We start from the raw sequence: 12,404 nt of genomic DNA, 5'->3' as shown, positions 1-12,404 counted from the left end.
GAGACGTGTCCCACAGCTGGACTGCTGTGTCTATCGAGCCGTGTCGGTGCTCCAAAGGCTTCCCTAGGGCACATCCCGCGGAAGGTGACGGAGGACACAGACCCATCCCTCCTCCTTCCCGCCGCGCGCTCCCGGTGGCGTCACGGCGCGCGCCGGCCCCGCCCTTGCGCCCCGCGCGCCGGGGGAAGATGGCGGCGACCGGGGCGGGCGCGGGGCGGAAGCAGGTGCGGCAGGAGGAGCTGCGGCGCCTCATGAGGGAGAAGCAGCGCCAGAACGCGGGCAAGAAGCGCATCGACTCGCCCTTCGCCAAATATCCTCGGCACCGGGCTCCCTAGAGCTCGGCGGGGAGGGAGGGAGGCTGGGAGGGAGTGAGGGAGAGGGGTCCGCGCCCCGCACGGTGCTTCCCTTAACGCGTCCGACACGTACAACAGCCTGGGGCACCTGAGCTGCTCCCTGTGCAACGCGCCCGTCAAGGGAGAGCTGCTGTGGCAGACCCACGTCCTGGGCAAGCAGCACCGGGAGGTGAGCGGCGGTGCGGAGGGCGCGGGTCTCGGCCGGCCTTTGTTGTTCGGGAGCACCGGGACAGCAGCTGGGAAGGGGAGGGACTGGGGACAGGCCGCACCGCCCGAACGGGGGCTTGGGCTTCGCTGCTCCTGTCTCTGCGGCAGTGGGAGCAGCGGATGAGGGTGGGAACCGGCCTGGCTGTTCCGTCTGGGTTCTGTTCTTTTAGAGCCTATGCGGGACTTGAAAAACCAGCCCCTTAAAAAGGCGGTCCCGCGTCCTTCAGGGGTCCGCTCCTCAGGTGAAGCAGCTCCCACCTTAGCGACAGCTTTTGGCTGTCACTTGTCTGCAGCTCGGACTTGCACCCCCCTGCCTCCCCGGGCTTGCTTGGGGACCTGTGAGCTGTCACCTGTGACAGCTTATGCGGGGTTAAGCAAATACACTTTTCTTTGTAATTCAGCAGTAAAGATGAAGAACTTGTAAAGCAAGTCAGGGAGTTTATAACATGGATTCGACCCAAATTTTTTTTAATCCTTTTAAGTTCTGCCGCTACTTCTTAGCAAAAAGGGAAAGACTGTGTTTAATTTTACAAGCACTCAGGGAAAGACCAAAGGAGTGGAAGAGTTCTAGTTCATTGCCTGCATGCAGACTAGGTGACTGGTGAGGCAGGGTGATGTCTTTCATGCTGTTAAAGTGCCATGTTTTAATTTGAAATACTTAGTATTCCAGGACCATAGAAAAAATCTAGCCTTCCTGCTCTTTTCTCCAGTGCCTTACTGCTGTCAATGTTACTGCTCTTAGTCTTTTCTTTCTTACTGGTACAGCCTTCCTTGTGTGTCAGTTTCTTTTCCTCTGTGTCACATCGTTCCAGAGACTGGCAGAAACACTGGTCTTTGTTTTGGTATCTGTTTCAATGATCTTGTTCTAGAGAGAGGTATTAGCTCATTTTGATGAGCTGTTGTAAAAGCTCTGTATTTTAAGCTGCAATCCAGAAGTTACCACTAGTAACATGTCCTGAATTTTTATTTCTTTACAGAGAGTTGCAGAATTAAAAGGCACAAAGCAGACGGCCACTGGCTCAGCTGCTGGCACATCATCTCAACCTGTCAAGAGAAAAACAGTTGAGACAGAAAATACAGACCTAAAGAGAGTAAAAGGTAATGAGAGAGAAATGCTTGCCAGAATCCATCCATTTTATGTCTTGTTTTTGGTTTGGTTTGTTTTGTTGCTGTGGAAGTATGAATAAACCAGACAGTTGAGTTTAAGTTAGCCTGTTGCTGCTGAAAAGGGAAAAAGTTTGCTTGCTCTTTCGCTTTGAGTTCTGTCTCAGGAGAAAACTGTGCTTTTGGAAGTTTACCTGGTTTTCTTCTGGGTTATTGGGTTAAATTAGGTCACAGAACTGTGGGCTTGGCCCAATCAGATCAAGGAGCAGTGTAAATTAAGCAGTCAGAGGACTTGCCTAGAAGTGGTGTTATTCCTTTTCAGTGGGATCAAGTCACTGGTTTTCTTCAAACCATGCACCAAAGTTCTTGCCAAAGGAAAGACAGTTAATTTTTTCCCTTGGTGCTACCAGACACGTAGATATATGAGATATTTAAACACATATGTATTTGGGTACTTGGTGCTATCATAGAATTCTTAGAGATGTTTCTTTAAAAGTGTGGATTTTAAGCAATGACTCTTGGCTGTTGAACAGGTACAGACGCAAAGCCTCACACATCTGCATCGGGGTAAGTAGATCTTGTTATTACATATGAATTTTTTTCTAACTACCAGTGGCTGTATTTTTGCCCAGCTCTTCCTTGTCTCTGCTTTTTAGACAAGGGCAAAGGTTCAGAGAGTCAGCAGATCCCTGCTTCTGCCCGTTTTCTAACAGAGTTGTATATTCCTGAACATGGCAGCATCTTCCTGGGTGGAGATAATTGTGTCAACTCTTAAGGCCCTCTGAGAAAACAGGAATTCTTTTACTGTCACTGACAGACTTTAAAGGATTGACGTGTGGTGCTGTTGAACATCTTGAACATAACTAGATTGTAGCATGTACTCTAACAATGCTGACATCCTACAGAAGAGGTGGCAGTCTGAAATGAGCACAAATTTTGAATATATAATCAAATTATATTTATTAAAAAAAGCTACTAACAAATGACAGCTCTTCATTAGGATGGTTTTTGTCACCTAAAATTCATGTAGGTGCACATGCTGCCATTGAACCTGTACAAATACAGGACTGCATTTGACTTCAGGGAGTTGGGTTAAGCATCTCAAGTACCCCTAAACATTTCTGATGGTATTTCAGTCATCTTTGCAGGGATGGCAAATGTCAGGTGACACCTGTGGGTCTCCTCTACACTTCACAGGATAAATTACTATCTTGTGTAGGTATTGTGTGCTGTTTCCTTGTGGGAACTTGAGTTTGTGTTAATTAACAAATCAACACTTGAGAAGTTTGTCCATTTTTGAACTTGTTGGTATGATTAGTTTAAAATATAACATGAAAGAATGTTATATGAAAGAAAATGTTATATGAAAGAAAGGCTTGCAGGCTGCAGCTAATTCCAGAAAATCTATGTTTTCTAATTGCTGAGCCTGCGTGGCCGTTCTAAATTGCAGCCCTGGACAGCAGCAGGTACCAAAATAAGTAGCAAATTACGTAGCAGATGGAAAAACAATTACTTTAACCACCATTCCAATTTGTCATGGGTTATTTTTATTAATGTTTCTGATAGTGAATAGGAAAATAGATGTAAAAAATGTGTTTCTAGAATTAACCTGGGCATTTCTGGGGAGCTTAAAATGAGAGCCCCAAGTGTGTGCTGCCTTCAGACAGTGGCTGTGTTGGCACCTGTGCAGTTCAGGGAGGGCATTGCTCAGTATCTCACAGCCTGTATTGCTCACAGAGGGACTGGGCTGCTGGTGCTGGACTGGAGGCATTGGTGTGAAGTTTCAAACAGTTGTGTTGTGGGCTTTTTACCAGGCTGCCAGCAGATTTTTTTGATGAAGCACAGCAAGACAGCGCCAGTGTACAGCTTTCCAAGGGCCCAGGTCCCAGTTTATTGTCAGGGAATTACGATGACGAAGATGATGATGAAGAGGAGGAACAAGAACAATCAAACAAATCTTCTGTTGTGCATAAAACTGAAATTCCACCTCCAACTCAAGAAGTAATAGCTAATTCTCTGCCTGCAGGTATTGCTGACTGAAATAGTAAGTGATTCTGTAAGGAGAACCTATGATTTAACTGATAATGAAAGGTTTTTATTTTTCTAATTATTGCCATGAGGTGATGGGTAATTAGGTGATGGTGAGGGTGTGTAATACTGGAAGTAGAGATAAACTAGCAAAGACTCTTCCGTTGTTGTGCAGTGGTTGCTTATTGATTTTATGTTCTAGTTGTTTGAGGCCAGGGGAAGTAACATCTGGCTGTTCTTCCCTTGATTCAGTAAGGTACTAACTGAAATTCCTGTCTAGTGTAGGAATTTTAGAAAATGCCTGAACAGCTGTTCTTTTTGTCATAGACTTCTGTTCTTTTCTATAGACTTTTTTGACACCAAAACTCCAGCTGCTCCTATAGTTTCCCATTCAGGATCCATACAGAAAGCAGAGATACAAGAGAAGGTAGTCGAAAGGTAAGCAGTCAAATCAAATATTAATAGTCTTAGGAATTGTAAATAAACATTACTCTTTCAGGAAATAGAGACTCTGATCACTTACAAATCTTAAATTATTGTTAGATCCAGAATAGTTTGCATATATGTCAGCCTCAGGCATTGTTTCAGACAGGTATCTTGCACCCTAGGGACAGGAGGAGAGATGGAGCAATGTCATACAGAATCTATTTGACTTCTCTTTACAAATTATAACACAGGATACTGTGGGAGCTTAATAACAATCACTGCTTTCCGCTGTTCAAAAGAAACTGCTTGTTCTGTAGTAATGGTTCAGCTCACTTGAGCACACCTTTAGACAGTGCTTTAGTCTTTTAGAAGTAGCAACTGTGCTGTTTCAGTGTTCGGGCGTTCAGCACACTGGAAAGGATAATTTAAGAAGCATAAGCTACAGCTTTTGTTTTATCAGTGAAATTTAAACCTTTCTGTACAGTTCCTTCAAAGTGAGGAAAGACCAGGCTGAAGGAGGAGGTTTTGATGGTTGTAGATAAACTAAGGGCTCAAAAAATTTGCTGTGTTTCTGTTTACTTACACAGAGGATTATGAATTTCATTCTTGACTGTTTTTAACTCTGCAATAAAGCAGACTGTAAAATGTTAACTTGGTCTAATAGTAATCAAATATTTCAGGAAAGAAAACACTGCTGAAGCTTTGCCAGAAGGTTTCTTTGATGATCCTGAAGTGGATGCAAAAGTAAGTGAACTACTGGTTTTATGCTACTGGATTTATTTCTGCCAGTTGTAATGATTTTCTGAGTAGTAAGGATGCTTTTCCAGGTAACCAGTCATACTGGAATATAAGGAAATGACTGAACTATTTAGACTAGAATAGACTATTTCAGTTGGAAGTGACCTATAATAATCATCTAGTCCAACTGCCTGAAAACTTCAGGGCTGAACAGAAGCTAAAACTTGTTATCAAGGGCATGTCCAAATGCCTTGGGGCATTGGCCACTTCTCCAGGAAACCTGTTCCAGTGTTTGCCCCACCCTCTTGGTAAAGAAATGCTTCCTACTGCCCAGTCTGAACCTCCCCTGGTGCAGCTTTAAACATTCATTCTGTGTGAATTAGAAAACATGAAAAAGGTTAGAGGTGGGCAGGAAGAGCTTGTTAAAATCATCTCTTGGAAAGTATTTTTGATTATGGCTCCTCTGTGGCTCTTAAAGAAATTTCATTTCTTGGCTGGAATACTAAACTGAGATTTGGACAGTCTGCCGTTATTTCTATGAGTCATCCCAGGAAAAGCAGTTCACTTAATTTGTATGTTCAGTTTTGCTTTGGAATTGGGGATATAACAGTTCTATAGTGTCCTTTGTGATATCCTGCTGAAAAGTGTTGAGTTACTGTGTGACTGACAGGGTGCATCCTATTGAAAGGAAAATACAATGTCATCTGTGGTACTGGTTACACCACAAAAGTGAACCTGGTCTTCAGCCCTCTTGTCTTTTACCACTTTGGGGGTTTATGATACTCAGAAAATAAAAGAAATGTGGGTATTCACCTTGTTTCTCAAAAAAATCCCTACAACTAAAAGTCTTGAAATTATTATCAAAAATGTTCATGCTTTCTTCAGCTTGCACAGTGCCAAATGATGACCAAAATAAACACTGGTTATTGAAATACAAACATTTTTTTGTTTTGTTTTGTAAAATTTGCCACAGATTTGATGGCTTTCTTGCTTTATTCATTGAAATACAGTGCTGTAGGCTTAAGTATTTTTTATTTTCTTTGAGTACATTTCCTTGTTCACAGTGGAAGGCTGCTGGTGTATTTAAATGGCATTGTGAGATGACACACAATGACATCACAAATGACATCTAATTTGGAGACTTTCCAAATAATGCTTTCTCATATTCAGTTAGTCCCACTGGCCCAGCTAACAAGCTTAGGTTTTATATTTGCTCTGGCAAGACTCTTTAGGCACTACACATGCCCACGTGTTGTGAATGAATTTTCAATAATGATATTTTGATATTTGATATTTTGAATATTGAAATATATAGCTGAAAAAGCCATGCTTTGGCTGTTTGGGTTTGTTTTTGTGGGGTTTTTCATGTCTAACTGAAGTATTAAATTTTTCAAATACTCAGTTCTGTGATAAGTTGGGAATGCGGGAATGCCCATGAGGCAAAGGAGAATCTGCTTATATCTGTGAGGACACTGGTTAGTGACCTTTGTTCTGGTTATTGCCTCCACTGATAAATTTTCAAGTGGTTACTTGTTCCAGTCAGCTCTTCCTTGAATTGCTTGCAGAAGCTCTTCCTTTTAATCAGCCCTTTCTGAGTGTAGCTAATACTCAGAGGAAGGAAAATGTTTGTGACATCACTTACACTGAGGTGGCTGCGGTGCTTCTGTGTTGGAATCATACACAAAATAATTATTTTAAGAATTAACTGGGCATTTGAAAGGGAGATTGTGGGCGTGAAAACTGCTTGTTATTTGCATCAGGTATTTGTAAAGCATATAAATTCTGGATTAGATAAATATTTCAAGAAGAAATAATAACTTTAGTGTTTAAATTTATTGTAAGAAATACAAATAATTATGAATTACAAAAGACAACCACAATGCATAATAACACAGTACATACACATATGATAGAAATAATAACAGAACAGAAAAATGAAATGATGACTATTACTTCCCAGTAGGAGTTTGCTTGGAAACTTCTAGTTTATTCTATAAACTTAATTCATACTACTTGATTTTGTATAGTCACTCAGGAACAAAATGCACCAAACTGTTGTCTTTACTAAGGTGATGACTGACATGTCACCAAAAGAGCAGAATGAATAAAGAGAAAATAAAACTAATGCAAAAAGATGGCATCATGACTTATTATGTTCGAACTGCTTAGTTCTCCTAGCTATGTAATTTCTACCCAGTCCTGAGTCAGGCATAATCTGTCTTCTAAAATACATTATATGCCACATCTTCCAGTCTTCAGTTGTGGAAGTTTCAATTACACAGGTAGACTACCTTGTTTATTTATTTGCATTAAAAGCATAATCTGGCTTTGATTACCTTGGCTGTAGATCTTACACACATTCTTATCACTACTACTTTTTCAGACTTCATCTCTTAGTACTAAATGCCATCTACCACAGAATAAAAAGCTTTGCATGTCGCTAAAATTGGTTTGTAGCTGTACAGTTTTTTCTGTTAGCCAACAGAATCAGACTAGATTTGAAATACAGTCAGGCTACCTAACACCAGCAGACTAGTGACTGAAAAGTTTGATACTTTACGTTATGCCGAAGGCAAACAATTCACTGCTTTTTGGCTTGTGAAATGGCTACTGTATGCAATTGTACAGGCAGCTTGCAGAAGAATTTAATAGTTATCACCTGACACAGTGAAATGACAGACCATCAAACTCACTTTTGTTAATCCAGACATTCGACACCAGCCACTTTTAGTCAATAATTATTCTTTAATGCTGCAGTCACGGATGTTGCTTTAATCCAGGAGTAGAGTCAGATTTTTCTTCTGAAACCATTGTGCAGCTGTACTCCCTCACTCCTCACTCATATCCATTACTTAAACTGAAGTACATCAAGCAGACTTTCCTGATAACACAGGATCATTTTCCCTATTTCTCCTGTCTTTTTTTACAGAGCCCCAAAGAGTCATTAGACTTAAATTGTTAATTTATAAATTTTCATGTTCGTTAGGTGAGGAAAGTTGATGCTCCAAAGGATCAGATGGACAAAGAATGGGATGAATTTCAAAAGGCAATGCGACAGGTCAACACAGTAAGTAATGGAATCTATATTTATTGATTCTAAATACTATACACAATAAGGAAAACAACAGTTTCATGCAGCTCTGCAGAATGGCTGATATCTGCATTTGTCAGCTGTTTGTTTCAATGCAGTGTGCGGTTAAATGCACTTTATAAATGAGCAAAGGGTTCCTTGTATTTCCACTTAAAGAAAATTAAGTTAAAAACTTTTTAACAAGATCCAGTCATATGTATCTAGTTACAGTTGTTACACTGTATTTTATTTAAATACTATTTAGCTAGCATGTACCTCAGATCAGTGTCCTGTATCCAAACAGGACACAATCCTGCGCTCTACTTTTAGCTCTATATTCATATTTTAGCTTTTAAAAACACCACCCATTTGTCTGTCTTTTCAAAAAAGTATCTATAAAGTGTAGGTAACCTGGATTTAATGTTTAATTTAAATGTACTGGAAAAGAACTCCAAAATCTGGGAAAGTGACAAAAGAGTTTGAGACATGTAAATTGGTCACAGTTTTTCTGTACTTCTATTTTTCACTGTTTACCATTGCATGGAAAGTCTTCCTGCAGCAGGTGTTCATCTGCCCTTGTGTACAATATAAAACTGTACTACAGATTTATCTGGTGTTCTCAGTCTTCCCCTAGAGTATTTGCTATCCTTTTAATTATTTTAATTGTAAATAGTTATTCATATGTTAATTGCTGAGAAAAGTGGTTCAGAAAAATGTATCATTGCTCATTTTAAAGCAGTCAGCACTATAAACAGAGCGAATGTTCATACAAAAGCGGTGGTGGATACATTTTGCTAGCAAAAGCCATTCAGATAATTCTTCAGCTTAGGAGGAATCTTCTCAGTTATGCGTGGACCATTGATTGCATAGCATCTCCCAGACATTCAGATTTGAGAAAGTATATGCTGAAAAAAATAACAGGTTAGAAACACTTCGGGATCTGGTGGGAATATTTAAACAGTATGTTCAATAAGTGGTGTGTGTTTAAGTCCCAAGCACTGGGATGGAGCTCCCGTTTCAGCCTCAGACTGTGAGTGTGTGTAGTTTGTTTATGCTCAGTTTCAAATTGTAGTGTATTGAAAATTTCCAAGGATTAACCCCAAAGCAGCCAAACTACTTTTGGTTTTAAGAAAAAGCATTTCCATTTCAAATTAAACCAGACTTTTTTTTTTTTTTTTTTTTTTTCCCTGTATTTGCCCTTGTGAAGATGGGAATATACATAGCGGAGATTGACACTAACTTGAGGTAGAGGGGAGCAGGGGAGGACACAGACATTGTAAAGGAGTGGAAGTGGAATTCAGGATGAAGGTGAATTTTCTCAGCACTTTTCTGGTTTAGATTTCAGAAGCAATAGTGGCAGAAGATGATGAGGAGGGACGACTAGATCGCCAGATTGGAGAAATTGATGAGCAGATGTAAGTAGATCAATTTTTCCTCAAATTCTCTGTTCTCCAGAAGTAATGGATTGCTCTTTGACTAGAGTGATAAAAACCCATTTAATCTGTGATAGTACCTTTCATTAATTATCTGAGTACTTGAAGGACAGACTCCCTCAAATTGTAGAATGATACCTAATAAAGCCGTGGATTTTGGTACAAAATTATGTAACTTTCTCCAAAGAGAGGATTTACTGGAATCACTGAAAGTACACAAGTTAAATTCTTGGAACAAACTGTCCCTCTTCCCCTGTCAAATGTCTTAATGTCTTAATCTGTATTTCCCTGGGAATTTTGATTGATGTAGAGTTTATGTGAACATTTTTAAGAAACATTTCCTGTACTGATAATCTCCTGTCCTGTGGCAAAACCTCTTTAATTCCAGTAGAACTTTACCTAAGGGTTTTGTGGAGTGATGCACTTCATTACATGAAGTATTTTGCTTCATTTTGTTTCCCTGAAATGGTGTGTGTGGTGGTTGGATGGGCATTAGTTTAAACTCAAGTAACCTGAAATACAGCTCAGTGGAACAGTTTGTTACCATTTTTGTGTATCTCAACACACTGATATTAACATTGATAATGGTGATGGTAGCGACTGAAAAGAAAGAGATGCAACAAAAAGAAATTAAAGTAACACTTCAACCATCTGGGCAGATTTACATGTTGCACATAATCAGTGTATGGTAACAACAGCATTGGGTTCAAACTGAACTTTGCTATTACAGGGATATTTTTTAACAATGTTTGTGTCATTCTGGAGAGGGATTGAGCTACATCTCCTCTCTTTGAGGATTTATTTTTCTCACTAGCTAAGGCTGCTGTACACAGAACACAGAACCAAATTCAGAAATCTGTAAAGTATTTCAAGTTTGTTACTGTAATTATTTTTCCCCAAAATAAAAGTCCCAAATAGATTTTTAAAGACTTTTTGTAACTTTTGACTTCCGAGTGTATTCAAATGCAGGCTATTTCAAAATAAGCTGAAAATTAAATAAGTTCCTTGGCCTTTAAATCTTCAGCTATGACTGCCTGTAAGAATCATACTGATGATATGCCAGGGGAAGCAAGATCCAGATAGTAACCTGTCCATGTTGACCCTGCTGAGCAAGTAAGAATGAAAGGGGCAAAGGTGAATTTAAATCAGGCTGGTACTACTTGGCATTTTCAAAAAAATACCCTGTTTAAAATCGCTAGAATAGTTACAAAACACAATTCAAGGACAGAACTTTTTAAGTAAATGGAAACCTGAAACTTTTGGATTGTGTTTACTTAAAATGTTCTGTTACAGCACAGAGGAAGCAGATAAAGCATCTGAACACTTCAATTTTCAGAGACACCACCGAGTTACCAAAATTGATAATTGATGTGACACCTTTCTCTCATGAAAACCATAAATGGAGGAAAGAATGGTGTTCCTTCTTAAGTAGAAGTGGATATTGGTTCTGTACTTATTGGAAAATAGTTTGTGATTTTAGAAGTACTGTATTGCATTAAGTACTTGGATTGGATCTCACTGACAGAGAATGGACCACACCTCTCCTCGGTCTGTTTTCACTTGATGAACACTGCACTAGCATCTTCAAAGCTTACTTCTTTTTCATTGACGGGAAGCTGTAAAGCTTCTTTATCCAAAGTTGTAGAAACAAAATCCAGCACTGGAGATGACCAAATTAATGTAGAAAGGCCCCAAATGTTAACAGGTGTTTCACTTTCCAACAGTGAATGCTACCGCCGTGTCGAGCTTCTGCGGAACCGCCAGGATGAGATGAAGGAGAAGTTAAAGGAAGCCATGAGATTAAGAGCGGCACAAGAGAAAGAGGAGGAGGATGTTGGTAGTGAAGACGAAGAAGAACTGCAGGATTTGCTGTCACAAGACTGGCGGGTGAAAGGGGCTTTGTTGTAGCATTTCTGCAACATGGTTGATGCTCTTTTTATCTGTGGTCTTACTTCCATATTAGAAGAGAGATTCTTTTGTTAAATATTTATTTGAAGAGGATTGTGAGGTAAAGAGCCAAGCTTATTAAAAAAAAAAAATTGTATATCTACAGTGGTGTATTACTTGTTGTAAAAACTGTATATTGCAAATGTTTTACAATACTGAATGCACCTTTCCTATTAAAATGACCAGTTTCCTACCAGAAGTATTTTAATGGGATTAATAAATCTTGTAAAGAGTCTCTAGGCTTTTGGAAGCATTAGCTCAGTTTGGTAATTTTGAGACTTGGCTTATTGTCTGTAGAAGTGCATAGTCTACAAAGTTTTCCCAGACTGTGGTTTAGGGAAAGGAAAATACTATGCATTTATGTTTTCTTAAAATTTATAGGTGCCCTTCTGTCCATTCTGTCCCTTCTTCCAATAAAATATGTACATATTTTTTTCAGGGTCTGTTACAGTTTCTCTGTGTATATAAGGACTAAGCTCAGAAATGCTGATCTATAGCTTCTCCACAGTGTATATATCCTGTGATGTGCCACAGCACTGCTGAATATTTCTCTTTACAGTCTTCTGTTTTGCTTAGTGCAGCCATCATGTAGCATACCTCACATTTTTTGAACCAGAGGAATGAGAACACAGTGGTTACATATCTGCATCACTTAATGAAAGAGTGACAAAATGCCTGAGAAGAAGGTACTGCACTGGAAACTGAGAAGGTAAAATAATAGCTGTGAATGCTGAAAATTTTCTTGAAATACTGTCCTAGGCACAGAAAGCATCTAAAATTGATTCTGTTCTAATAAACACAGATTAAATAAAACCAAGAACCAATAAACTTGACAAGACTGGGACATGGCAAGCAGAACAACCTTTGGTAAGTGTCTGGTTTTTTGTTTTTTTTTTTACTTTTGCAGATCTTCAGATATTTCAGATTTGTTGAGGACATTTTAAAAATAAAGGATGTGTGGCTTGGTTGATATCAAAAAGTTGTTAAGAACAGGTTAACTTTTTTTTTAATATTCCAGATTTAAAACTAGTGAGATTTTAAAAGGGAGAAAACAAGCTTTGCTCTTATGAAAGCATTCCAGTTACTTGCCTGAGAGGT

The 12,404-nt window shown here is 39.4% G+C and overlaps 2 protein-coding genes across 6 annotated transcripts in view; one reads left to right on the top strand and one right to left on the bottom strand.

Annotated features, from left to right (window-relative positions):
• The first annotated feature begins 160 nt into the window (after positions 1-160).
• ZNF830 (zinc finger protein 830) lies at positions 161-11,744 on the top strand. Its single transcript, XM_015617360.1, has 10 exons — positions 161-310; positions 423-522; positions 1,538-1,658; positions 2,198-2,231; positions 3,479-3,690; positions 4,040-4,130; positions 4,799-4,862; positions 7,843-7,923; positions 9,265-9,341; positions 11,084-11,744. Exons 1-10 carry the CDS (start codon positions 189-191, stop codon positions 11,265-11,267), a joined length of 1,086 nt encoding a protein of 361 aa, XP_015472846.1. The 5' UTR covers positions 161-188; the 3' UTR covers positions 11,268-11,744.
• Positions 6,671-12,404, bottom strand: part of LOC107199801 (poly(rC)-binding protein 3-like) — a 501,970-nt gene continuing 496,236 nt past the window's right edge. For 4 of the 5 annotated variants that reach the window (XM_033512172.1, XM_015617359.3, XM_033512173.1 and 1 more), the window contains one exon: positions 6,671-8,831. In XM_033512172.1, coding sequence (XP_033368063.1) covers positions 8,811-8,831 — 21 coding nt within the window. In that variant the 3' untranslated portion in view covers positions 6,671-8,810. The remainder of the gene's footprint in view (positions 8,832-12,404) is intronic. The other variant, XR_001519308.3, reaches the window with a different exon arrangement.

This window comes from Parus major, chromosome 2, assembly GCF_001522545.3.
Source record: "Parus major isolate Abel chromosome 2, Parus_major1.1, whole genome shotgun sequence".
NCBI lineage: Eukaryota > Metazoa > Chordata > Aves > Passeriformes > Paridae > Parus > Parus major.
Note: the sequence above shows the minus strand (reverse complement) of the source record. Positions and strands in the feature narration are given on the sequence as shown.